The 27,713-nt window shown below is 35.8% G+C and overlaps 2 protein-coding genes across 2 annotated transcripts; both read left to right on the top strand.

Annotated features, from left to right (window-relative positions):
• Positions 1-1,217: 1,217 nt before the first annotated feature.
• LOC101703285 (olfactory receptor 8B3-like) lies at positions 1,218-2,181 on the top strand. Its single transcript, XM_013069147.3, has one exon. It carries the CDS (start codon positions 1,239-1,241, stop codon positions 2,175-2,177), a length of 939 nt encoding a protein of 312 aa, XP_012924601.1. The 5' UTR covers positions 1,218-1,238; the 3' UTR covers positions 2,178-2,181.
• A 9,179-nt stretch (positions 2,182-11,360) lies between these two features.
• On the top strand, positions 11,361-12,302 carry LOC101714197 (olfactory receptor 8C8). The gene has a single exon (XM_004874447.1). The coding sequence runs from the start codon at positions 11,361-11,363 to the stop codon at positions 12,300-12,302; it is 942 nt and encodes a 313-aa protein (XP_004874504.1).
• Positions 12,303-27,713: the final 15,411 nt, after the last annotated feature.

Raw genomic sequence — 27,713 nt, 5'->3', positions numbered from 1 at the left:
TCAGAATGGCTCCTGGGACATACAGACTGTGAGGTCTGCCTGTGATCCTTCTGCCCATCTGGGAGGAAAATTCTGTAACTGCATTGGGTCTACTCTGACACTCCTGAAGTCACATCCTCCTCAGGACAGTGGGGGTGAAACACAAAAGATCAGCACTACATTCACTCTAGAAGGAGGGTGAGTTAATTTAGCCTCTTTTTACCTTTCTCTCTCTTCATGTGGCTGAAAAATGAGAAATATTATGTTACAAAAACAAGAAATTCATTAGTATGGAACTTTGATTTTATCTACTGCCAGGATTTGTCTCATCTTATCTTGGCTGTGTTGGTGTCATTTTTAGTAGCAAGTCAGCTGTAAAAGCCTAAGAAGATATGTCAACAACACAGCAGCATCAAAGAAAGGAGATGTGTTTATCTCTTTCTCAAAAAAAAAAAAAAAAAAAAAAAAAGAAAAGAAAAGAGAAAAAGAAAAAAACCAGTGATATGTGATGAGTTTACATGTCATAAAGAATAGAATTTGGGAAATATTTTCAAAAGTGACAACTGACATAACAAGTACCTAAATTAATTGTTGCTCTTTCATTCCTTCATACAAACATCTTTGAAAACACATTCAACATCCTCTTTCATCCTCTGTCTAGCTTTAATGGAGTAGAAGAGAATGTGTAGAAACACTTGGGTATATGATTAATCATAAATCTTGAGGTATCACAGGAGTCCCCCAAAATTGTCAATTCAATTGTTAGTTTCATGGATTCTTGCAGCAAGGCATTGGGAAACCATGTAGACTAGGAAGGACTACCTTTTAGGAAGCAGAATAACAAAATATGGTACAGCTCTGGCATAGAGAATTTTTTTTGCTGGTTATCATAGGGAAACTGGAGGGTCAGGTAGAATAATGGAAACCTCAGTAGGAACTAGAAGATGAAGGTCAGGATGAGTGAGATGGAGATTTGCTAGCCCTAGTTCTACGATCTATGCTCATGAACTGGTTATATCTAAACCACTTTATCTCTCTGTCTTCTAGTAAGGACAGATGAAAGTGTTTGTCATATTCAGCTAACCAGAGAAAATACAGAGTAATTAAAATCTTGAGGGGGAAGATGTGGTATTTTTAGTCATGATGCAAAGAAAATCTTCAAAATTGTCCCAGGCCTTTCATTATGAAGGAGAGTTTGGAAGGAGATAGCTGAATCCTTTGTTAATAAAAATTTCTTCTATCTTCCCAGATTTTTGACAATGAGAAAGCTGTCTGGAAATGAGTCTTTGAAGACTGAGTTTCTTCTTGCTGGACTAACAGATCATCCAGAGCTCCAGCTACCCCTTTTTTACCTGTTTCTGATTATCTACATTGTTACCCTGGTGGGCAACTTAGGTTTGGTCATTCTGATTGTTCTCAGTCCTCACCTCCACACCCCTATGTACTATTTCCTCTTCAACCTCTCCTCCATTGATCTCTGTTACTCTTCTGTTTTTACTCCCAAAATGCTGATGAACTTTGTCTCCAAGAAGAATGTCATCTCCTATGCAGGCTGCATGACTCAGCTGTTTTTCTTTCTCTTCTTTGTCATCTCTGAGTGCTACATGTTGACCGCAATGGCCTATGATCGCTATGTGGCCATCTGTAACCCACTGCTGTATAAGGTCAGCATGTCTCAGCAGGTCTGTTCTGGGCTATCTCTTGCTGTCTATGCCATGGGCTTTGCTGGAGCCAGTGCCCACACAGGCTGCATGCTTAGACTAACCTTCTGCCATGCCAATGTCATCAACCATTACTTGTGTGACATCCTCCCCCTCCTCCAACTCTCTTGCACCAGCACCTATGTCAATAAAGTAGTAGTGCTCATTGTGGTGGGTATTAATATCACAGTCCCCAGTTTCACCATCCTAATTTCATATGTTTTCATCATCACAAATATTCTGCACATCAAATCTACACAAGGAAGATCCAAAGCCTTCAGTACCTGTAGCTCTCACATCATTGCCATTTTTCTGTTTTTTGGATCAGCAGCATTCATGTATCTTAAAAATTCTTCTTTAGGATCTATGGAAGAGGGAAAAATTTCTTCTGTTTTCTACACTAATGTAGTGCCCATGCTTAATCCTCTGATCTACAGTTTGAGAAACAAGGATGTGAAAGTTTCATTGATTAAGTTTCAAAACAGAAACATATTCTAATTAGAAGCAGTAATAAAGTACATAAATTGAAAGATATTAAATTTTTATTCCTCTTTTTCCTGAAGAGAATTTGTTTATACTTACATGAACTCTACAGATAATATTATGTATAGTTTAGTACATTTTTGTTATCTTATCACTTATAATTATCTTGTCTTAATTTTTGTATGTGTATCTCTGGAACTTCTCACAGTGTCTCAAAGGAATGTTTAAGCCACGCATACACTGTTGTTTTTCATTATTGTTTCATACTTTTCTGTCTCCTTGGGTATTCTTAAGCTGGAAAAATATGTTGTTTTATAAGTTTTAAAAAGTTGAATTTTCAGCTTTTTTACATAAAAACCAGTAGAATGTGTTACAAGCATTTCTATTATTGTCAATATTATTACCAGTATAAGCAGCAGGGTTAATTTAAAATGGAATCATATTTCTCCAATCTTGGCCTTTTTAATGTTTTTTCATGCCCTTTGCTCATGATTCCTCTTGTTCCCTTTGGCTAGTGACAAAATATTACCATATGTCATCTGTGCCTGAGAACCTCTATCAATCTATTTTTTTGTTGAAGAAAATATATAAAACTCCTCTTTTTCTCAAACACATTAACAGAAGATAATTCATAAGAAAATATGTGTTTATCTCAAATATGGTGGTTTGTATTACGAAACTTACATTCATTTCTATCTTGTATGTTGTCAAATATTTGGAAAAAAGTATGTAGTTCTTAATATATTTATTTTTATCACTAATACAAAAACTGTATATTAAGTTGATAGAAATATATTATTCAATGTTTTACTGATACAATGAGGTCTATTATGAAAAAGAAATGTGTAGGAATGGGAACAAGCTATATTCCTAAGAACAGTTTACAAACTTATATAGCCTTTATATCATAAATAAATCAAAAGTATCTGATAGAGACTGTTTCATGTAATTTCTCTTTCAATGCATATTCCATTTATATGTTTAGAATGTTTTAAATATATGTATGAGATTAAGACCTGTTGAATAGGAATATCTTGTTTAAATAACATCAGTGGCAATTATTTGCTACTATATAATAAATGTTTATCAATAAAAATGATAAATAGTAATAACAATAATAAATCAGAAATCTCTGAGTGGTTAATCTGTGGTTTGGAAGTGGACTATGACAGACTTACAGGATCCTATTCAGGCCCTTGAGGAGAATCAGCTGCAAGGAGCCCAGTTACTGAAACTCTGCAGCTGATATTCCTTTGGAGGTACCATAATGTTTACTCATATTTACTATGGAATGCCCCAGCCAATGGCTGAGCATGGTATAATGGCCTGACCAGATGTGGCCAATTTCTGCCTAATACAGGTCTATTCTGATAGGCAATGTGTGCTTAGAAATTTCTTATCATTGTGATCAAGATTTTAAAAAACTGCACTGCAGTCTGGGTTTTCTCACATAATCCTTCCACTTCTCTCTCTTTTGATGTCAGACACTCATCTTGGTCTGAAATCTTCATTATTGACTCCAAACCCCTCATTGTGATCTTCAAACGGTGTGCCATAATAAATGTTTTACAAGTCTAATCATTTCTTGGATTGTCCTTCTTGGGAGAACTTAAATGATATAGAAGACTTACATTAATTACTTTTAAGAACTGGTATTATAATATGATAACCAAGAGGTGGGGAGCAGTAATGACCAGTGTGACCCAGGGGAGGAGAAAAGTCCTTCCAGGACTCCCAAAACAGGTACCCTTGCATCACTTCCCCAAACACCGGTGAGTTTGGAGCCTGTGGTGTATCCTGCTAGCCCCCAACCTTTGGTTTGCCACAGAAACCCTCCCATCCCCAGTCAAAAGCTTCTGAGTTTCACAATCTTTAGGCACCACTGAATTCAGAGGCTGGATAGTGGAGAGCAATCAAAGTTTAGTTTGGGAAAAGAACCAGAGAGGGATGGCATAGCCAGAGGGTGTTGCTTGGCATGTTCACCTGGAGTGGTATAGAAAGGAGACCACCCATAAAAGCTTAAACTATAAATTTTTTATATGTTAGTACTGTATAGGAAATTACTACAGCATACCCTCAAGTTATGACTGGCCTGACATATGAACAACTTGGGTTAATTAAGTTAATGGAAGACTCATCTGCCTCTTGTTATCTATAACATGTATCCAGGTAAATATCCAGATCTCAGCTGTATTGACTAACAACTAACGAGTTACAACCAGCCCTCAGAAGCCAATTGAATTTATAAGTCAAGGGTCCTCTGTATTGCTATATGCAAAGGATTCTTAGTCATACCCTATAAAGCATTAAACACAAAAGAAAAAGAAAAGATAAAATAAGCTATTATAGTGGCTATTATAGTCAGGGTTTGCAAGGGAATAGATTTAATACAGGAAATATAATTTACAAGATTATTTCATAATGGTCATCCAAAAAGTTAAATGCAGAGGAGTACAAGACATCTAATTGCACACTAGAGACCCAAAGAATCCAGCCAAGAGCCTGGATCCTACAGCAATGTCCTGCACAAGTCAGCCAGGAAGCCTAAAGTACAAGGCAAAGTCCTCTAGGAGTCCAGCTAGTGGCCTAGAGCCCACGGGAATGTCTCATGCTCCTTTTACATGGAGGATCTGAACCCAGAAAGCCCAAAGGCAGTGGTGGAGGCCAGAAAACCTGCACCAGTGGGGTGATGGATTTGTGCCACTAGGCTGAGAGATATACACTGGAGCCAGGAAGTGATGCTCATGGAGAAGATCAGAGCTCCCCTGATGAGAACAGTAGGCATTCCCAGCAACAGTGAGGACCCAAGCTCCTCCTCCAAAGAAAACAGCCAAGTGCGCCACAGGAAAACCAAACACAGCAAGCTTCTCCTAGAATATCAACAGCCCACAATCTTCCCCTCCAGTTCTTTTTTTATGCTGTTGACAACAATACTCAGGAGGGTCTTCCATGCTCAATCCATGCTCATTAAATTTAGCTGGGCATTACAAGTTGACCACTCGTCAATCCACCACATAAACTTATGAAGCACTATTTGTTTGGAATGTTTGCAGGCAGACAACAACCCTGTATCAGCCATACATATACAAAATAAAATATTTTACCTATATATAAAACAATTCCATAATTAAAATATGTCACAATAATAAAAAATTCAACAAATGCACAAATTATTTTAAAAATCCTAAAAGAAGGTATCCAAATGGTTGATATGGAATGGACATGTGTTTGACTTGCTGCACCCCCTTGTACATATCCTAGCTGCATAGCACTCCCTTACTGGCAAGCTCTCTGTTCTTATATTAGATGAACTTTGCCCACTGAGTGGTGGGATTATTTGCCTGGCATCCTCTCTGTTCTCCCTCCATGTGGTCCCAACAACCTCTGGGTGGAGCCTCTACTTGAAAAGCCAAATACCAGCTCTGAGGCACTGCTCACTAACTTTCAATTAATCCAAGTGCCAATCCTATGCAGCTCCTCATCTCAGATTCTTGAATTTGGTTATGTTTCTTTTTTCTATATTTCCACCAGGCCTGGGAATGGGAACTTTTTTCTCTAGTTTACAAATCTTTATATTTTCTAATTATTAACTATTTGCTCTTCTGCTTTTGTGATATTTGTATAACTATTTTTCTGTTTTATAAATCCACTGTTGGAAACACCATGTTATTTTTTGGGGGGGACAGGATTGGATGCCTAGTTCTGAGGGTGATTGTAAGGATGAATGCAGAGAAGGTATATAAAGAATTTTGCACTGTGAAGGGAAAAGAGTAACTAACAGTGGCACAAATCTCAGCTTCTTTGACTGACTCTCTTATGGAAATGAGGGAACCCAGGGGAAACCTATATCTCATTTTGTTTGTATTCTTGGTCCTCTGCATATTTAAATGCTAAAAAAGAGTTTATTGGATGAAATAAATCAGTAAAACCTCTAAAATAAAGAAGTAAGGGGTTTCAGGTCTTGTGTACCATCTACTCTGAATAGAACAGAATCTCTCAAGACTTGGCAGCTTTAATCATCAGTTTCCTGGCTCTTACAGGCATAGGATGCCCCTCAGTATTGTCCCAGACAGTCAGCCAGCATTCTCTGGCTAGTGATGGCAGAGTTAATGCAAACAGATGATCTCTATTTCTTCCTGAAATTCACTGACAAGTTGAATGTTAACATGAAAGGGGGGAAAATGATAGTAAGTCAGAAGTACAAAACAAACAAAAATCCCCTGTAGAATAATATACCACCAAAATTTTGGGAGTTACAAAATAGAAAAAGGAGCAATATTTGCTTTGGAATCCTCATGACTTGTGTTACCAACAGAAATGAAGCAGCCAATGGAAAAATTTGACTTACAGTGTGCACTGTTTCATACACTCTGAATTCCATGGCACTAGGTATTTCGGTGAGATAGGAAGGGGGAGATAAAATAAATTAAATGCTTAAAAGTCTTTTCTGGAAGTATTTAAATCATCAGATCTTTCCCTGTCCACATAGCCAGATGATTACCTCTACATCCTGTAAAATAGACATTTATTCATTAAAGAAAGTGAACTAGAGTTTCTAAATCAGGAGACCATGTGTGTATGTGTGACTGAGTTTACCATTTATAAAACAAGGGAAGAAGGTAGAAGTCTTGCCTCATTAATGTTGAAACCATTAGTCTATTTTCTTCACTTAGTTCAAACAATGTTGAAGGTAAGACAATATCTTTCAGGAGTTTTGGAGGACATTTCTTTAGTTACCTACTACTCAAACCAGGCCACCCTAGAAGACCTAATGGTATTTCCAATAATAGTGTGCCATTGGCATGGGGCAATATCCTGTGAAGTCCACAGTTAACAAGTACTAATTGACCACGTGGAAATACTTAAGGCAGGGTGGGGATGCTAAGACTCTCATAAAACCTCTGGTGTAAAATGTACAGCTTGAAAAAACAGAAAATTTGAATGAAAGAAAAAATTCAAAGAATTGAAACAAGAAAACATCAAAAAAACCCAAAATGTACTCTGGAATATTAGAAATAAGGGAAAGAAAAGTTTAAAAATTCTACAAGAAAGAGTTGAGGTTATGTTTCTGACCATAAAGAAATGAAAAATAGAACACAAATGATAGCACAGAAAGAATAAACTCTAGGGTTTAGCATTTGAATGATGAAATTTCTAGAAAGGGAATGGAGATTATGAATAGACCATTATATGTATATAATTGAAGATACTACCAGAACTGAAGCCATTGAGCTTCCAAGGTGGACTTATGTAATGCTTCTCCTAATGTGCAGATGCAGGTGTAAGATACAACATTATACATTTTCAGAACAATAGAAACAAACATAAAATCTTAAAAATATAAAAAAGAGTGGAAGAGTAACTAGTTTTTATAAAGAAATAAAAAACGAAGGAGAAATGAACTCTCAGATTTGATCAATGTCTTCAAGATTTTGAAGTCAGTTTTCTAGTCCCATGAAAATGATCAATAAACAGGATGATATGTAAAGACACTTTTAGACATACAAGTCAGAAATTTTTTTATTCCATAACTCCTAATTTTTTCAAGAAACTAAGGTAGGACATCTTGTGTAATAATGAGGAAGGGAACCAAGAAACAGGGAGATATGTTATTCAGGAAATAAATTACCCAGTACATGAGAGAGATAAAGGGAATCCCTGATAGGAAGATTGCAGAAGATCTCAAAATTTCATATGATCTATCACAGTAAGAAGAAAAGATACCATTACAACAGTGTTTCATAAATTCCTAGAAATCATACTTAAGGAGATGAAATTGAATACTTGTGCCTGAATGTCTTGATTTAAAAAAAAAACAAACAACAACTGGGGAATAATTTGGGGATGAATCAGGAAACTTATGGAATATTATGAAAACCAACCTAAAAGAATAATGGAAATGAATACAATCATAGCACATGATAGATCCACTGTAAATAGTATTTTAAAAATAGTTTTAGTAATAAAAAGTAATATTCATATATCTGAATTTATGATTTTAATAATGTTGACAGGAACTGGGAGGATCATGAAGAAAAGTGGTGACTGCGTATACAATGCTAGTGATGAGTACAATGTCCAAATTCTCATCTGTCATAGGAGACTAAGGAAACTGTTACAGTGACCCAAATGTGAGCTGAAGAGAGGCTAAAAATACTGTCTGACAGGAAATCTTGATCTTTGAAGAAGAGGGATCTACTGGGATTTGGAGACTGGAAAGTGCTGAGGTTTAGATTGTTCATCAGTGCCTGGGTAATTGTGAAAATTATTGAGAAAATGATGAGTTGCAGAAGAGCAGCACTGGAGACCACTGGAAACTGGAATTCAGTGCCTACCTATACTTTGGGGTAGAGGCACGTATGTAGGTTTGAAATAGAACTCTGTGAGGCACACATAGCAGATGTCAGGCTATACAAAACAGATCAGCAGTTCTTAAATGTGGGCAATTTTACCACTGTAGACGGGAAAAGTGTGATATTTTTCTTTCCCATTATGAGTCATGGATGACATTCTTATAATAAAAGCAAAGTTAATAAGAGAAAAATTTAACAGATTTATATAATCACAGTTTTACATGGACAAAGGAGCTTCCAGAAATGAAGATACCAAGACCAGGGAAAACTATGTTTATGATTAGGTTTGAGGAAAAATAGGCAGCTATAAAAATGAGATTGGATAAAAATATTTACTCTAATATTCTATGCTAAAAGGGGAAACCCAGTAAAGCCTGTCTTTTCTGCTTCTTCTTAGATCTCTGTGTGTCATCCTTCTGCCTGGGTATGGAAGCGAATATCTTCTGCAATGAAGATTTTATGATTTACTAACAGTGATGGTTAGAAAATTTTTTTATGTCCAGGTCTTATACCAAAAGTTGAGAATAAGAATATTTGTAGGATTTCTTATTTTTGGTATCTGGAATCCAACTCAGGACTTCACACTTGCAAGGCAGGTGACAGCACCACTGAGCTAAATCCCCAGGGATAGGAAAGAGGTGAAAGGAATTAATATGAGAAAATGAAAAAATGGAAACAAAGTCTTTGTAAATAGGGAGGGGTGGAGGTGTTGAAGGGAGGGTAGGGAAAGGGGGAAAAATAAGAACCAAAATAAATTATGGAAAGCTACAACTGATGAATGTCATTGTCTTGTATACCCAAAAATGTATCAATAAAATTAATTTATAAAAGAATATTTCTAGGTTCATGGCTGGGTTTGAAGATGAATTCTAGTTTCGATGACCTTCCTTGAATAAGAGGAAATTTCTATGGCCAGCTTTGGAGGAGTAAGGGGAACAGGAGGAAGAGGGGTCAGAAAAGATCAGAGAGTGACTCTCTCCTGCACCCTTCTGATATTTTCAGTTCAAAGTTCTTAGCTTGCCAAAGCATTATGTATTGAAGTATCATTTTCCAAGCCCCATGATCAAACACAGAATATTTATTTTTGCTTAAATTCTTTTATTGGCACATTTTAGGTATAGAATACTTTTACATTTATCATTGGGTGCTTGTACCTGTACATGATGTATCTTGGTTCTTATTTTTTCCCCATTACCTGTGCACCCTTCACCCCTCCACCCTTCCCTACTTACATAGACTTTGTTTCCATTTTTTTTCTTTTCTCATAATTTTTCCTTTCCATTCCCCATCTCCTCCCACCACCCCTACCCCCTTGTACCTTTTCCCGTTTCAAAGTATCAATTATTAGTTATTAATAGTGTCTGAAGATTTCGATGGCCATAAATATTTATTTTTTAGTGTGTCTGCATGTGGGGTGGGGAAGGATACTCTTACTATCTAATGATCAGAGGCTGTGGATTTGTGCATTCTCCACACAGAACAGCCCCACACCACACAAATGTCACCCAAATGTCCTTAGTGCCAACGTCTGTTATATGAATATATGTGTGGAACAGGGCAAGGAGGGAAGGCATACTACTTGTAATACCTACCAGGCTCTTTGGGTATGTCACAATCCCAATACTTTATGTGAGTCATCTCATTTAATTCCTGCAACATCCCAATGAGCACCTTTCTATGAGCATCATTTTACAGATATACACAAATATGTAGATATAAAAATAAAGAAGGGTCGGAGAAGTTATATGATTCACTGACAGTCTCATTTTTGGAAGTTAAGAAGTCTAGATTTAAACTCAGATTGACTGGGCACCCGCACCTGTTCTTTCAAGTTTTTTGCTACAAGTGAACTTGACAATATATAAAGTGTTAAAGCTATGATCAAGTATAATATTTATTAATGCAATCCCAGAGGCATGTAGCAACATATTAGAAATAGCAAGTGACTATGCCCTGGTTATTCTTGTAGAGTTCTTCAGGGCATGGTGAAGAGGGTTAAAAGTGGGTCATCCTCTACTCTGCCCAGGGGATGAGGTATTCCTGCTGGGAAATTTTTAGTTAGGTAGAACATTGAGTCTCTAAAGACCCAATGTTAGGTTTATAGCATAGGATGGAAACACATGCTCAGTAATATCTACCCTCAGGGGCCTCATCCAACTCAAGAGGGAATCATAAAGGAGAGAATAATTTTCTGTGCATCTAATCATTTTCTACAGAACTATGTGTCATACAATAGGTTCTCATTTGAGTGAGGTGACATTTTGGGGACTCATATAAGATTGCTGTCTTTTTTTCTTGCAAGTGAAGAGAACTTTCTAGAGAATCTTAGAAAACCATGGCATGTAACCCAGAGTACTCCTCTAATATGACAGCTAGGCACTGATGGACATTACCTCCTGCATCATCACAAAATTTGAGTAAACTTCAGGTCAGTGGAGAGGAAGGGCCCTTCGATCCCAGAACCGAGGACCTCTAGGGTAAGGGTGAGCATCAAATCATCTTTACATTCAAGTCATGGGTTTGTGGGAACGCCTCTCATTTATCATGGATGTGTGGGAACACCATTTATTTATTGCTCTTCGCAGTCCTAATCTGCAATAAAAACTGAAGTGAGGAAATAATATTCAGAGGCATTGTGAGGTCTACCAGCTTGCTTCCTGGCCAGAAACAACACATAGAAGCAAAAGAAGGAAATCGGGGTTCCTCAGAAATCAACAGTCGTGCTCTTTGGAGGCCTTGCTGTATGTTTTCAGACAACTGTAGCTTGTGAACCAGCAGCTCTACCTCTGGCTCAGATGGTTCCTTGTTAATATCACTGTCTTCCCCTGTTTCTACAGATCCCACCATGAAGGAAATGAACATGGAAAAAAACACTTCAGTGATGGAGTTTATTCTAATGGGGCTGACAGACCAACCTGAGTTACAACTGCCCCTGTTTTTCTTGTTCTTGGTCAACAACATAGTCACTGTTGTGGGAAATTTGATCTTAATTAACCTAATTTGCCTGAACTCACACCTTCACACACCCATGTACTTTTTTCTCTTCAATTTGTCCTCCATTGATTTATGCTACTCATTTGTCTGTACCCCCAAATTGCTGATGGGGTTTGTTTCAGAGAGGAACATCATCTCGTTTACAGGGTGTATGACTCAGCTATTCTTCTTCTGCTTTTTTGTCAACTCTGAGTGCTACGTACTGACAGCTATGGCCTATGATCGCTATGTGGCCATCTGTCAGCCCCTTCTGTACATGGCCATTATGTCCCCTAGAACCTTTTCTCTGCTGATATTTGGTTCATACTTGATGGGGTTTGCTGGTGCCATGCTCCACATGGGGTGTATGATCAGGCTCATCTTTTGTGATTCCAACATCATCAACCACTACATGTGTGACATCCTCCCCCTCCTCCAGCTCTCCTGCAGCAGCACCTATGTCAATGAGCTTGTGAGTTCTGTTGTTGTGGGAACAATTTTAATTGCATCCAGCCTCATTATCTTTATCTCATATACTTTGATTATCTTTAACATCAGTCACATGTCATCAGCTAGAGGTTCCTCCAAAGCCATCAGCACCTGTGGTTCTCACATAATAACTGTTGGACTGTTCTATGGATCTGGGGTACTCACTTATGTCAGGCCATCATCTGCTGGCTCAGTGGGCCAGGGAAAGTTTTTCTCAGTGTTTTATACACTTGTGGTGCCCATGCTGAACCCCCTCATTTATAGCCTCAGGAATAAGGATGTCAAACTTGCTCTGAAGAGAGCCCTGAAGAGAAACACAAGCTGAGCAAACAGAGAAGCTGCCTCGGTCCCTGCCCACATTTCTTGGTAAATCATCACTTCCTAATCTTCCTCATCACCTTCCTTCTGTTTTTTTACTTTTGCTTTTCTTCATCTTTCTAGCCCATCTTGCAGTCTGCACAGGAATTCTATAGTACTATCTTTTCTCTCTCTGTCCACCATGCAATACGACCACAAGTGCCCATTCTTGGACTCAGGACTCAACCTCAGTTCCAAGGTGGTTCCAATCTGGTCTATATTCCCCCTACAAGAGGAAGACACTGACTGGGCTGATAACTTTTCCTATCTAAATGTAGCATCTCCTGCTTCATTGCATGCCTCCTTCTTCCAAGGAAACAGTTATATCAAATTTTTCCTGTTTGAAGTGTTTTAGTACGTATTACTATATTAAAACAAAATGGATGATAAAAACTGTGGACATAGTAAAAATGTCTAGATTTTTTTAGTAGCAATTGTTATTTTGAGAGTTTTAGCCTCACATCTGTTAATGAAATTGTACACTTTTTGAACTAAAATTTTTATGCTTGTGGATACATGAGGATGGATGAGGCCTATAGCTGTCCAACTTTTTCAAATCTCACCAGTAAAGATAATGTGTTGGCCAACTGATATTTTGTAATAAATCGAACTGAGATTATTAGTTTGTCCATGTACCTGTGGTTTGTGTCTGCCATTCAGAACTACACAAGGGTACTCCTGGCTCATGAATACTGTGTCACATGTAATTAAGATTCTTTATTTCTCCACCTTCATAACAAGGATTGTGTTTTGTAAAACAAAGTCTATTTCATCCTTTAAAAACACACATAAAAATATATGGAATGAATCTTGCCCAGTTGGGACTTACTTTTTCAATGCATAAGTTTGTCTTCTTACTTTTGCCTCTTAGAGAGATAACTTGATTCAGTGGGCCATACTGTGTGTCACATTCTTTAAATTTTCAGTTAACAATGCCTTTTTATTCTGTTCTCTTGATGAGGGGATGGTTATGCTACTTGCTTAAGGCGATACATGTAGTGATGCAAGTTCAGCCTTTGAACCAATGTGCATTTTATGAACAATGGGAAAAAGAAAGAAGAATTGTAAAGAAGCAGAGAGAACTTCTGGAGAATTATTTCAACATGAGCCTGAAAATGGGGTTTGTATTGCAATCATGCCCTGAGCAAAGATGCCTATGACAGAGATGACCTACTGGGTGGTTAGAGATAAATACTAAGATGCCCTAAATTAAGGTACAGGCTGGAGGATGGAGGGAGGAAAAAGATAATAGGAGTTTATCTTAACTGGCAGCTTCAAGCTAAATTAACAAAATAAAGAAAAACAAAATACCCCTCGGCCTGCAAGCACCAAATTTACTTTTCTGTACATTGAAGATTTAGCCATCAAGGTGACATCCATTCTGCCTTTAGAAGCAATCAACCAAGAGCTAGCAGCAATTTCTCTTTATGCCTCTTGCCCTAATCGAGAATTTTGTCACCTTTGCACTGCCCTGATACAATCATCTAGTCCCACTGTGTGTGTAGAGTAAGTGATTTATGTTTTCTTCCCTTAACATTTTCATTATGAAATACCTGGCTCCTTAGATGGGAAGTACATTGTCCCAAGTAGGATGTGGCCATGCTGCTGGTAGCTTAGAATATTTGTCCTTTGAATTTGGCTAGTATCTGCAACATCCCCACAAACCCTATATTAATGAACTCTCTTAGCCTCCAAAGTTTTTATTACCCAACTAGAAAAATGCACATACTGCTGCAGAAGTCTGACTTCAAAATATGTTAAACAGGATAGGCTACATAGAATCATTTTATCCTGATCTTTTAATAATAGCTGTAATTTTTCTGGAATGGTAAAAATGGGAATCTTGGGTCAGGTCTTTCTGTTGACACATTTTTATACAACTATTACACAAGATGTACTCATTTGGAGTCACTATGAGTTATTCATGCTAAAAATTGTGCTGTTTGAAATGTTCTGATTGTGAATGTTACACAGAAATTAAATTGTTCACAGTTTAACTATCACTACAGTTAAATATCACTATTAGTAACAGTTAACTATCACTACTTTGAATGAATCCAGGGCATTGTCTCCTAATCAAGTGGTAATAGTTGATGATTATTATTATGTTTTTTGGTGTGTTCTGTGGATTGAAGTTAGGACCTCATGTATTCTACCACTGAGTTACACCCTCAAATTTTTATGCTTATATAAAGATTTCATGGTTTTTAAAAAGTTTTAATACATTGACTTATAAGAATAGTTTTAAGAACAAAATGAAAATAGAAGAAAAAAATGGAAGTGAACTTTTTGTATATAGGAAGAGGAGGGAGAATTGTGGGAAGGGGGGAATGGGAAAAAAAGAGGCAGGAGGTATCGTGTAGAGGTGCAAATTTCCTATGATGAGTGTAATAATTATGTACGTTTAAAATGTACTAATAAATGTTTTGCTATAAAAATAGTGTTAAGATAATGATGCGAGTGGTGAACTTTAATTTGATTAAAGCTACTGGTATTAAAGGAGAGTTAAGCATTTGTTGTTATTCTAATATTTAATTTAACTATTATAATGTATTTAAAACTTAATTTCTCAAGCAGAGTCTGAATGCCTAGTATTTACATTTTTGTTTGTTTATAGTTATTGTAGTGCATAACAGACAAAATAAAACTGGTTTGACTTTCACTCTGAAGTACATATTGTAGTCAACAAAGAATGTTTACTAAGGACATAGAATGAGATATATAGCATCTTTTTTCTTAAAGCTTTGTTACTAAAAACATTTTAGAATGTGAGTCACAGGAAGAGTATGCAATACGGATTCTGAGTAGGATGTTGTAGTCAGTGGCACAGCCTGGTGGAGAGAATACATCAGAAGATATCCTGGCTCAGTTCTGTGAAGTTCACAGGCTCATTTTACAGGTAGAACTTCTCATGTTGACCTGGTAACTCTAATTGGTTTAACTTTTTAAGTAAAACTACATCTATTAACACTTGTAATTTAAGTTGCTTAAATTTAAGACTTTAAGTTTATAAATTAATATGATATGTAAATTAAATGTAACATAACTTCAGAATGCATAAGTTTATTTTAGCATTTTTAGGTTTCACGTGAATAATTTAGTAAAGATTTATTTATCATCATAAACAGTTTTCCTTTTTTTCATTCTTTAATTCTGTTGGTATATTTTAGGTATACAATATGCTGACATTCATTATTGGGAATTTGTACCTTTACAAAATATATCTTTGCTCTTATTTTTTCCCCATTCCCCTGCCCTCCCTTCAACCCCTCCACCTCTCCCTATTTACAAAGACTTCGTTTCCATTTTTTATTTTTTTCATATTTATTCCTTTCCCTTCTTTCCTTTCCCTCAACCCTTCCCACTTCCCCTTCCCCTCTGAACCTTTCCTTCCTACTTCACATTATCTATTATACATTTTGATTCTTATTTATACTTTCAGTTTCTTACACCAGAGAAATTATTCCATAGTTTTTTTCCTTGCCACTCTGAGAAGCATTTGAGTTATTAAGTATTAAGAGCTAAGGGAAATAATTATTTTAAAGAGTAATTCAAGGACAGACATAGCTTGAAGGCTCAAAAAAGGGTTGAAGATTCTTCTTTTTACTCCATTTTCATTCTTCTCATTTTATGTGTCCACAAATGATGAATACAGTAGTTAGAAAGTGTTTGTTTTCTTGACTCTTAACAGACAAGAATAAAGACCTAGAAGTTGAGGATGTAGCTCAGTGGTAGACAGCTTGCCTTTCATTTGTGAGGTCCTGGGTTTAATCCCCACAACTCCCAAGAGAAGGGAAAAAAAAGAATAAAACATTTTAAAAAGTCATGTTAGTATAGTAAAGAACTTATAATATTTGAAAGAAATTAAAGATCTAGAGCACAGAGATAAAATGACTCTGTTTAACACATTCATAAATTATAGATAATTTATATAATATATATGTAAAATGCATAAATTATATATAAAAATGACCATATATTTTATATACATCATAATATACAGTCACTTTAACTTTAACATATACATTTAATGGAATAGATATCATACTGTAGAGTTACTTTACACAAAAGTTAGCATGTGAAAAATATACACACTTAATGTACAGTAAGTACACATATATATATATACAGAGTTGATCACTTTATATTTAATTGGGAGGCAAAGACAACATGATGGATGATGTAGCAATGGTTCTGGGACAACTAGATGTCCACATTCAAAAATAATTTTAGATATTTGCTTCATAATATAAAATTAATTCAAATAAAGCATAGATCTCAGTGTAATGAATACTGTAATAAAACTCACAAAAGAAAACAGAGTACATCTTTGTTATTTTTGGTTGGACAATGGTTTTTCAGAGATGAAATTTACAGCATAAGAGACAAAAGAGAAAGAAAGAAATAATTTAGATTTCATCAAAATTTGTAATATATTAGGCTCAAAAGACTTCAAGGAAACTGACAACACAGAGAGACAGCTCAACAGCTCAATGAGACGGCATGTAGAATTCAGAAATAGGTCACATAGATTAATTTTGACAAGAGACCAAGGTAATTGATGCAACAATTCTCAACTAAAATGTTCAAATTGATTATTCAGTATATTAGCCTAAATTAACATTACACAGTATATATATGTATCAAAACATCACAAGCTGTCCCATAAATATGCATGGTTGTTATGATTTATGTATCCATTGAAAAGTAAAATTTTGAAAAAGAAAAGAAATAAAAATAAAATTATTATATGAATACACTATAACATATGAAATTTATTTTTCATATTCAAATAAAGTTCAGCTTGTGAAAAATCAAATAATGTGGTACGTATGTGGGGCGGGGACACCAGAAAGGTAACCCTCTTTGCTGTGCAGGGAATGGATTGTAAAGAAGGAAGTGGAAGAATGCATGGAAAGAGTTAGAGAAGCCTAACATACTTTCTCAGAATCAGGTACCAGTAAAACATGCTCTAGAGATTATGAGATAACGTACGAGTGGTAAAATCATGAGTTGTTGTTGAAGTCCCTAAAGAGGACAAGAGAGAAAAATGTAGGGCTGGAAATTTTGTGCTAAAGAGTGCTTTTAAGGGCAGGGCATTTAGCTCAGTGGTGGCCTGCCTCACAAAAAAAAAAAAAAAAAAAAAAAAAAATGCTTTTATGCCAGTCTGTGGGGCCAATAAGAACACTAAAGTGACCTACCCATCAGGATAGAGACTTAGCTGAGAGAAGAAAGACACTCAGCGGAAGTTTCATTTTTAACCATTTTGGATATGAAAAATAATTTTTAACATTGACACAGATGTTAAAATCTCTACAAAGCAAATATGTTGTCACACTGGTTGGCTATTGTGAGGATGGCAACTCTATTCTTACTATATGCCTTAAGCAACCTGAAAAAAAATATAATTGTCTTAATGCTGAAATGCAAACATGTGGCAGCAACAGTGAGGTGCCCCAAATGATGTCCCAGTATCTAATGACTGGTAACGTTAACATGATGAAAATGACTTGGATGTCTTGCCTCAGACTAACTACAGCTCCAGGAGGCATGTGGAGTGTGGCCACAGTGAGTTTCAGGGGAGTTTTTGACTTCAGAGCAATTGTAGCCCTTTGGTAAGGGCTTTTCACAATGATCTCATAACTTCATATGACCAGTGTATCAATATGTGGAAGATTTCAGATGTTTCCAATCTTCTTTTGAGGCATGTCGAAGGGAGACATATGGCTCCATTCCATTTGTTTGATATTCATAAGTTGTATAAGAACTAGACTTCTAAAGAAAGGCCCTCTGCTCAATATATTCTAGACACTTATCTGAGGATTTTGAATTTATTTAGAGATACTGTGGTCTTGAGAAGAGACTTGAAAAGCAATGCAGTCATTGAAGGATAGGATTATAAGATCGATTGAAAGTCACAACAGTTTTATTCTGATGATGGAACTTTTTCCTTGAGTTTAGTGTTCATCACTTCTTTCATTGTAGCCATGTGATTCTTTCTCTACCTTACCATGCACATTTGAGTGTATTTTGTCTCTCCTGAAAATCTGGGTGTCAGTTGTTAAGAAAGAGCAAACTGGCCCTGATTTCAGTCTGGCTTCAGCATTCTAATGTCAGTTGTTTCCTGGTGGGGATGAAAAGAGGAAGTGATCTAGTCAATACAGTATTTTTTTTTTTTTTGGTACTGGGGATCAAACTTGGGTCCTTGCACTTGCGAGGCAGGCGGCAGAACCACTGATCTAAATCCCCAGCCCTCAATACAATATTTGAAGAAAGTTGAAGCCACACATAGCCTTCACCTATCCTAGTTGTTGAATTTATAAGGCTGTAAGGAGTGTAGAGAGAGAAAAAATTTAAATTTTTATTAGCTATTCAATTGAATAAGATTCAATATGATGTTTCCATACAAGCATACACCAGGCCCTCATCAAAGTGAGTGACCTTTTACTACCCACCCTCAAACCTTCAGAATGTAAATTAATGCAACCATTATGGGAAAGAATAGGGAGGTTTCTCAAAATGCTGAAATAGAGGTAATCAATGATTGAGCTATCTTATTTCTGGATACATATCCAAAGGAGAGAAGATTTTTAAGCGTAAGGACATGAATGAAGCAAACATCTGCTCTACAAATAAAAAATTTCCCCTATTTAAAAAATGACATTGAATACAAAGGGAAATCATAGTATTTATGATCTCTTTCACATGGTTTCAAAGAAGTCATCTCCTGTTTTAGATGATTGTTTCCCAAAGAACCTATGTGACCTAAAGAACTATGGTAGGATGCTCTTTGAAATATTGAATAAACAGTTATTTAGAACAGCAACTGTTAGAGAAGTTGTTATTGCTGTGGAAATTCCCTGTGAAATTCCTATTTAGCTTCCACCTGGGTTTCCAGTCACACAGTGGTGCTCACAATTCTGTCTATGATAAGTTTCCATGTCCTGGGCCATCAGTGATATTCACATAATTCTTCCCCAACTCTAACTTACAGTGGGAGATGTTAATGATGATACATCTCATGCTCATGCTCAACTTTCAGTTTATCCAAGGGCAAGGCATACTTGAAGGAGCTCTTCCTTATCCCAGAAGTCTTCTCAAATTTTTCAGTTGTTCTTCTGTTGATCCCACCTCATTTGCAGAGCACGTGGCCAATAGTAATGGTCTTGACAGAATTTACATATCCAATGATGGCAATGTTGATATCAGTCTTTCACTGACTTGTTTTCACTTTGATTGAGTGATGATTTTCACAATACCTATGTTCTGGCAGAAAATCACTGAGCTGAATTATTGTATAGGAACAATGAATAATTTGAAAAGAAAATTAAACAATTTCACTTATAATACCACAAATCAATAGTACATTTAGGGATTAACTTAATCAAGGAAGTGAAAGTCTTATGAAATGAAAACTAGAAAACTTGCTGAAAGAAATCAAAGACATAAACAAATGACAGCACATTCTATATTCATAAATTAGAAGAATTAATATTACTAAGATATTACTATTATACAAAGCAATGCACAGATTCAATATAATCCCTATGAATATCCCGAGTTCTCTGCAAAAATAGAAAATTCATTTTATATTTATATGGGTTGTTAAGGAACTCTAGTCAAAAGTATTTTTTAAAAAAGAAAAACACCAATGAATTCATGTGTCTTGATTTCAAAACTAACTACAAAGCTACAGTAACCAATACAGTGTAGTACTAGTTAAAAGACAGATATACCCCAATGGAATGAAGCAGAGACTAGAAATAATCTCATTCATATATACTGAAGTGCATTTTAACAAGGTTACCAACATGGTTCAATGAGGAAAGAAGAGCCTCTTCAATGAACAGTGATGAGAAAAATAAATATCTATGTGGAACCAAGTATACTTGGACACTTACCTAACACTATATACAATAATTAATTTAAAACTAGGTCAAAGCTATAAATGTGAGACTTGAAACTACGATACTCTTAAAAGAAAAGGTAGGTTACATCTTTATGCTCTTAGATTTGGCAGTGATTTCTTGAACATAGCACAAAAGGTACAAGCAACAAAAGAAAAATTGACAAATGAAAATATTTAAATATTGTGCCTCAAAAGATAATATTTTTTAAAATAAATTTTATGGTACATTTTAGGTATACAATATAATGACATTCATCATTGGAAATTGGTACCTTTACATAATCTCGCTCATTTCTTATTTTTTCCCCATTCCCCTGCCCTTCCTTCAATCCCACCATCCCTCCATATTTACAAAGACTTTGCTTCAATTTTTTCATTTTCTCATATTGATTCCATTCCCTTCTTTCCTTTCCCCTACCCCTCCCACTTCCATTCCCCTTTGCCCCTTTTCTTCCTATTTCACATTATCTATTACAGCTTTTAGTCCTGATTTACACTTTTGGTTTCTCGCACTAGAGAAATTATTCAGTATTTACACATGTGTGTCCTATTTATTTCACTAGAGTATTGCCTCAATGTGCATCCATTTAGCTATAAATGTCTCTAGTTTCTCATTTTTTATGGCTGAGTAGTACTCCATTTTATTAAAAAAAGCACATTTTCTTTATCCAGTCTTCAGTTGATGGGCAATTGGGCTGCTTTCAAGTTTTAGCTATTACAAATTGTGCTACTATGAACATGGATGCACATATATCACTGTGGTATGATTCTTTTAATTCTTTGAGGAAGACACCCAGCAGGGGAATAGTGGGGTCAAATGGGACTTCCAGTCCTGGTTCTTTGAGGTATCTCCTTGCAGATTTCCATAGTGATCGCACCAGTCTACACCCTCACTAGCAGTGGAGCAGTGTTCCTCTTTCCCCATAGTCCTGCAAGCATTTGTTATTGGTTGATTTCATGATAGGAGCCATTCTGTCTGGGTTGAGGTTGAATCTCAGTGTTATTTTCATTTGCATTTCTTGAAGGATCAGTGATATTGAACATTTTTTATATGTTTATTTGCTATTTCTACTTCTTTGTCTGAGAAATGTCTGTTCATTTCAGATGCCCATTTTTGGATTGGGTCTTTAACTTTGGAAGGTCTGATTTTTTAAAGTTCTTTATAGATTCTAGATAGTAGATCATTGTGTGAGGAACAGCAGGTGAAAATTTTTTCCCACATTGTGAATTGTCTCTTCACACTGTTGGTGGTTTCTCTTGCTGTGCACAAGCCTTTTAATAAGAAGAGATTCCACTTGTTGATTGTTTGTGCTAGTTCATGGGCAACTGAGGTTTGATTCATAAAATCTTTTCCTACACCAATGTCTTCAAGAGTTTTACCTAACCTATCTTCCAGCTGGTTCAACTTTTCTGTTTTAATATTTAGATCTTTAATCCATTTTTATTTTAGTTTAGGACATGGTGAGAGATAATAGGTCTAGTTTTCATCTTTGGCAAGTTGAAACCAAATTTTACCAGTACCATTTATTAAAGAGTATATCTTTTCTTCAGTGAGGGTTTTTGGCTCTTTTGTTGAAGATGAGGTGGCTGAGTGTGTCCAGAGTTGCTTCTTCATCTTCTATCTGTTCTGCTGGTGCTTAGTTCTGTTTCTTTGGCAGTACCATGCTGTTTTTATCAAAGTAGCTTTGTAGTATAGTTTCAAGTTGGTAGTTGTGATACCCCCTGCCATGTCTCTGTTACCTAGAATTGCTTTTGCTATTCTGGGTCTCTTCTTGTTCTGAATGAATATTTGGATTATTTTCTCAAGGTCTGTGAAGTATGCTGCTGGACTTTCAATTGGGATTTCATTGAAGCTATATAGCAGTTTTGGAAGTATGGCCATTTTCACTATGTTTATTCTTCCTACCCAAGAGCAAGGAATGTCTTTCCATTTTCTGGTATCATTTTCAATTTCCCTTTTAGAGTGCTATAGTTTTTAGAGAAGAGGTCCTTAATTTCTTTTGTTAGGTTGATTCCTAGGTATTTCAGTTCCTTGGATGCTATTGTGAAAGCAATTATTTGTCCCATTTCTCTCTCAGTGAGTCTGTTGTTCGTGTAGAGGAAAGTTATTGATTTTTGTCTGTTGATCTTGTATCCAGCTTCTTTACTGAATTTGGTTATTATGTCTAGAAGACTTTTGGTGGAGTTCTTGAGGTCTTCTATATAGAGTATCATGTTATCTGTGAATGAAGAGTTTAACTTCTTCATTTCCTGTAGTTATTCCTTGTATTTCTTTGTCTTGTCTAGTTGCTGTGGTTAATATTTCCAAGACTATATTGAACAGGAGTGGTGATAGTGGACATCTTTGTCTTGTTACTGATTTTAGTGTGAAGGATTTCAGTTTTTGACCATTTAGTATGATATTGGCTGTTGGTTTTTCATAGATGGCTTCTATCAGAGTGATGTAGAGACCATCTATTCCAATATTTTTTTTTTTCGTAAATGCGTATTGGATTTTATCAAATGCTTTTTCTGCATCTATTGAGATGATCATATGGTTTTTGTCCTTGCTTCTATTGATTCAGTGTATTACATTTATTGATTTGCTCATGTTGAGCCATCTTTTCATCCCTGGTCATCCTTGCATCCCACTTGGTCAGCGTGTATGATCTTCTTGATGACCTTCTGCATTCTATTTGCCAGTATTTTATTAAGGATTTTTGCATCTATATTCATGAGTGAGTTTGGCCTATAGTTCTCTTTTTCAGTTGGGTCTTTCTCTGCTTTGGAGATCAAGGTGATGCTTGCTTCCTAGAATGAATTCGGGAGTATTGCTTCCCTTTAAATTTCATTGAAGAGTTTAAAGAATAGTGGTATTAGTTCCTCTCTAAATGTCTTGTAGAATTCAGCGGTGAAGCCATCAGTATCTGGGCTTTTCTTAGTTGGTAAGTTTTTAATTGTTTTTAATTTCATTGATTGATATTGGGTTGTTTAGAATTTTTAGGTCTTCCTCATTCAACTTTGGTAATTCATACATATCTAGGAATCTGTCCATTTCTTCTGTGTTTTCCATCTTATTGGCATATAGGTTCTTGAAGTAGGTATTGACGATCCTCTGGATTTCTGCTGGATCCATTGTAATTGCATTCTTTTCATTCCTTATTGCATGGATTTGGGCCTTTGCTTTCCTTTTGCTGATGAGATTGGCTAAGGGTTTGTAAATTTTGTTGATTCTTTCAAAGAACCAACTCTTGGCTTCATTGATTTTTTGTATCATTCTCTTAATCTCCATTGAATTGATTTCTGCACTAATCTTTTAATTTCCTCCCTTGTATGAGTTTTGGGTTTGTCCTGCTCTTCTTTTTCTAGAAGCTTGTGGTTCAGCATCAGGTTGTTCAATTGGGCTCACTCTGTTTTTCTAATATGACTATTCACTGTTATGAATTTCCCTCATAAGACTGCTTTCATTGTGCCCTATAGATTCTGATATGTTGTATTGTCATTGTCATTTAATTGAAGGAATTGTATGATTTCTTCTTTAATTTTCTTTGTGACCCATTGGTTATTCAGAAGTGTGTTGTTCAATTTCAATGTGTTTATGAAATTCTTGCAGTTTCTTTTGCTATTTATCTCTGTGATCAAAACCCCATGATTTGATAATATACAGAGGATAAAATCAACTCCTTTGCACTTATTAAATATGTTCTATGAGTGAGTATGTGGTGTATTTTTGAGAACAACCCATGTGCAGCTGAAAAGAATGTATATTCTGATTTTGTGGGGTGGAACACTCTGTAAACATCTGTTAAGTTCATTTGTCCAAGACTTTGATTGAGTTCCAGTATTTCGTTGCTTATTTTTTTTTCTAGTTGATCTATTTGTGAATGTTGGGTATTGAGGTCCTCCACTCCTATTGTGTTAGTACTTATTTGATTTTTCATGTCCATTTGTATTTTTTTATATAATTGGGGGCACTTGTGTTGGGTGCTTATATGTTTGTGATTATCATCTCTTCCTCTTGGATTGTCCCCTTTACAAGGATGTAGTATCTTTCTTTGTCTCTCTTAATCATTGTTGGTTTGAAAACCACTTGATTTTCAAAGAGGATAGGTACTTCTGCTTTTTGGGGGGTTCCTGTTGCATGGAGTATTGTTTTACACCCTTTAAGTTTTAGTCTATGAGTTTCTTTTTGAATGAAATGTGTTTCTTGTATACAGCATATTGTTTGTTGGATCTTGCTACTTGACCCATTCAGCCAGTCTATTTCTTTTGATTGGTGAATTGAATTAACATTGATGGCTATAACTGATATGTGCTGACTTATCCTTGTCATGACTTTTTCTTTTTGTTGAATTCTCCCCCTTTGTGTTTAATTTCTTGTAGTGACCAATGGATTCATTCTGTTGGGCTTCCTGGGGTTGTGATCCTCATTGTCTTTTCCTAGGATATTGTCTAAAATTTTTTGGAGTGCTGGTTTTTTATTCATGAAGTTCCTCAGGTGCTCTTTCTCATGAAAGTATCTTATTTCTCCATCAATTTTGAAAGATCGTTTTGCAGGATACCTCAATCTATGTTGGAGGCTGTTTTCCTTTTATGCTTGAAATATGTCACTCCAAACTCTTCTTGCCTGGAGAGTTTTTGTTGAGAAGTCTGCTGTGATTCTGATGGGCTTTCCTTTGTATGTGATTTTTTTTTTTCTGTAACTGCTTGCAGAATCTTGTTCTTCTGTTGGGTTTCTGGAATCTTAACTGTTATATGCCTATGTGTAGATTTTCTTTGGTCAAGGCTAGTTGGAGTTCTATATGCCTCACTTATCTGTATGTCAAGTTCTTTTCTCCTGCCTGGGAAGTTTTCTGTCATCATTTCTGTGAAAAATTTTTTTATGTCATCTGCACTCTTTCCTGTTTCTTCATTGTCTCTCATCAGTCTTATGTTATTTTTTCTTTGCATTATCTAGCAGCTGCTGGATTGATTTCTTGTGGTCCCTTACTATTTTTAAGAAATTTTTCTTTTCCTCTTCACCAATTGCAATCTTATCTTCTATATCTGAATTTCTGTCCTCACATTCTATCATTTTGCTGCATTAACTGTCAATGGAGTTTTTAATCTCTTGGATATCTCTTTGGATCTGTTTTATGGATTCCATTTGTTTCCTGTATTGGGATTCCATCCTGTTCCTCAGCTCCTCTATTTTTTTATCTGTGTCCTCTCTAGATTTATTAATCATGTCTTGCACTATGGACACAATCTCTGCTGTTATCTGAGAAATTATTTCTGATTTCATTTTTTCCAAATCCTCTTTCGTTGTCACTTCAGGGAGTCCAGGTGGTTGAGTATCATATTTTTCCATCTCATTTCCCTTTGAGGTTGCTTTAGGTGATCTGGAAGTCTGGTTTTGAGACTTGTTTATGTGTCTTCTCATTTCAAGTGGGGGGTAGTATGTATGTTGCTGGTGTTCACATGGCTCACCTCCTTGGTACTCAGGACGGTTGTACATTTGCCTCAAAAGATAATATTAAGAGTATAAAGACAGCACACAGAATGGGAGAAAAAGTGTTAATCATTTAATAATCAGAACATGTAAAACTTGTAAAATAAGTAAATACACCAAAAAATTCAATTAAAAAACAAATCAAAAAACTCAATTCAAAAATAGGCAGAGGATTCCACTAGATGCTTCTCCAACCAAGATATACAAATGGACATAAATCGTATGGAAAACATCAACACCAGTAATCATTAGGGAAATGCAAATTAAAACTATAATATAAGACTATGTAAGCACAGTAAGACTGATTTTTATAATGAAGTGTGACATATGTTCTCAGGGACATGGAGAAATTGGAACCCGTATACAATGTTAAAAGAAATGTAAAATGGTAGACATACTGGGGAAATAGTGTGAAAGTTCTTCAAAAAAGTTAAATAGAATTACTATATCAGAATGTAGCCTTCTATCAATGGCTATATATGCAAAAAAAAAATTCAAAAAGAAATTCCAAGAAACATGTTCAACTAGCATTACTCGCAAAAACTAAAATGGGAAGCAAGACAACTGTCCTGCAACAAGTGGATAAGCAAAGTGTGGTGTATATACACAATGCAATACTATGCAACCTTAAAAAGAAGTACATTTAGCATCTTAAAACATGAAGGTGCTTTGAAGATAGTGTGCTAAGTATAGAATTCTAGCCATAGAAATAAAAATACTGTAAATCCACTTATGTGACACATTTGGAGTAGCCAAATATAGATAGAAAATAGAATGGTGGTTGTGTGTGTTTAGGGAGAGAGAACAATGGGGAATGACTGTTTAATGGATTAAAAGCCTTAATTTTACAACATATAAAGAGTCCTAGATTTGACTAGTAGTGATGATTACACAACATTATGACTATAATATAAACCAAGTGTACATTTTTAAAATAGTTAAGATGATACATCTTTCACATTTTACTACAATTTTTTTGTAATTGGGGAGAAGTGGGGAAGAAAGAGCCATTACAAATAATGACTGAAGAAGTTATTTGTGGAAAGACTTATCAAGAATGTTGAAGGAGTAGAGAAAATAAAATTATATAATACACTGTTTAGGATCCCATTAATCCAAGAATAATGACTTAAACAAAGCACAAGTCCACACAATCTGGATGATATGTTGATTTTCATTGTCCCATGGAACTTGGGGGGAATTCTACATATGGGCTGGTATTGAGACTCCTATGCCCGACCCAGTCTGAATTAGTCTATATGTTTTATCTGCTGGTCTTCTCCTAGGTGAGGCAGTTAGCACTAGGAAATCATTTTTATATGCAGGGATTTACTTTCAGTCTCTCTTTATGAATTAGTGTATTGCTCACTTAAAGTCTTGCTTTAATCAAAGTTTTGTAACCTGATTATATTGGGAAATTTACATAAATACAAATGTAAAGGTGTTATAAATTACATGGACTTCCACCTATTTTAAAATAGACTTTAAAACCACATTACAGATCTAGGAATAGAATATTGTCAGAGTCCTCCATAGGTTCCATCTTATAAGTGTCTCCATTGATTCTTCCCTCTTCATCCTGATTCTGACTTTTCTTCATAGTTTCAGCATCTAAATAGGACCTCACTGTCATGTGCATCAGCCTACCAAAAGACAAAGATAATGTGAAAGGGGACACCACAGGCCTGATATGGTATCCTTCATTTCTAGAACTGCCACATGCCACATCACTGGAGAAAGCCTGGGGAGAGTGTGTTCTGGAAGAGGGGTTGAATAGCAACAGTCTCAGCCTCAGTGGGCTGCTCATATGGGTGCCTCCCAAACATGATTGATGTGTGATTAAATAAGATGTTGAATGTGCAAATTAAGTGCTGACCCTGGGACTAAAAACAAGAATGATGATATAGGCCACTCTCATTCATTTCCATTTATTGTCTAGGCCATTAAAACTTAATATATTCACAATTCTGAATTAGGTGAGAGAGTTATGAAATATGAAC

The sequence above is a fragment of the Heterocephalus glaber genome, unplaced genomic scaffold (genome assembly GCF_053883595.1).
Source record: "Heterocephalus glaber isolate CG9 unplaced genomic scaffold, H.glaber_assembly_v1.0 deba00000006, whole genome shotgun sequence".
Classification (NCBI taxonomy): domain Eukaryota; kingdom Metazoa; phylum Chordata; class Mammalia; order Rodentia; family Bathyergidae; genus Heterocephalus; species Heterocephalus glaber.
This window is presented reverse-complemented; position numbering and strand designations above follow the sequence as displayed.

Bases quoted from the DNA above. Each gene is read 5' to 3' on its own strand.
- LOC101703285 (XM_013069147.3), top strand. From the start codon at position 1,239: ATGAGAAAGCTGTCTGGAAATGAGTCTTTGAAGACTGAGTTTCTTCTT.
- LOC101714197 (XM_004874447.1), top strand. From the start codon at position 11,361: ATGAAGGAAATGAACATGGAAAAAAACACTTCAGTGATGGAGTTTATT.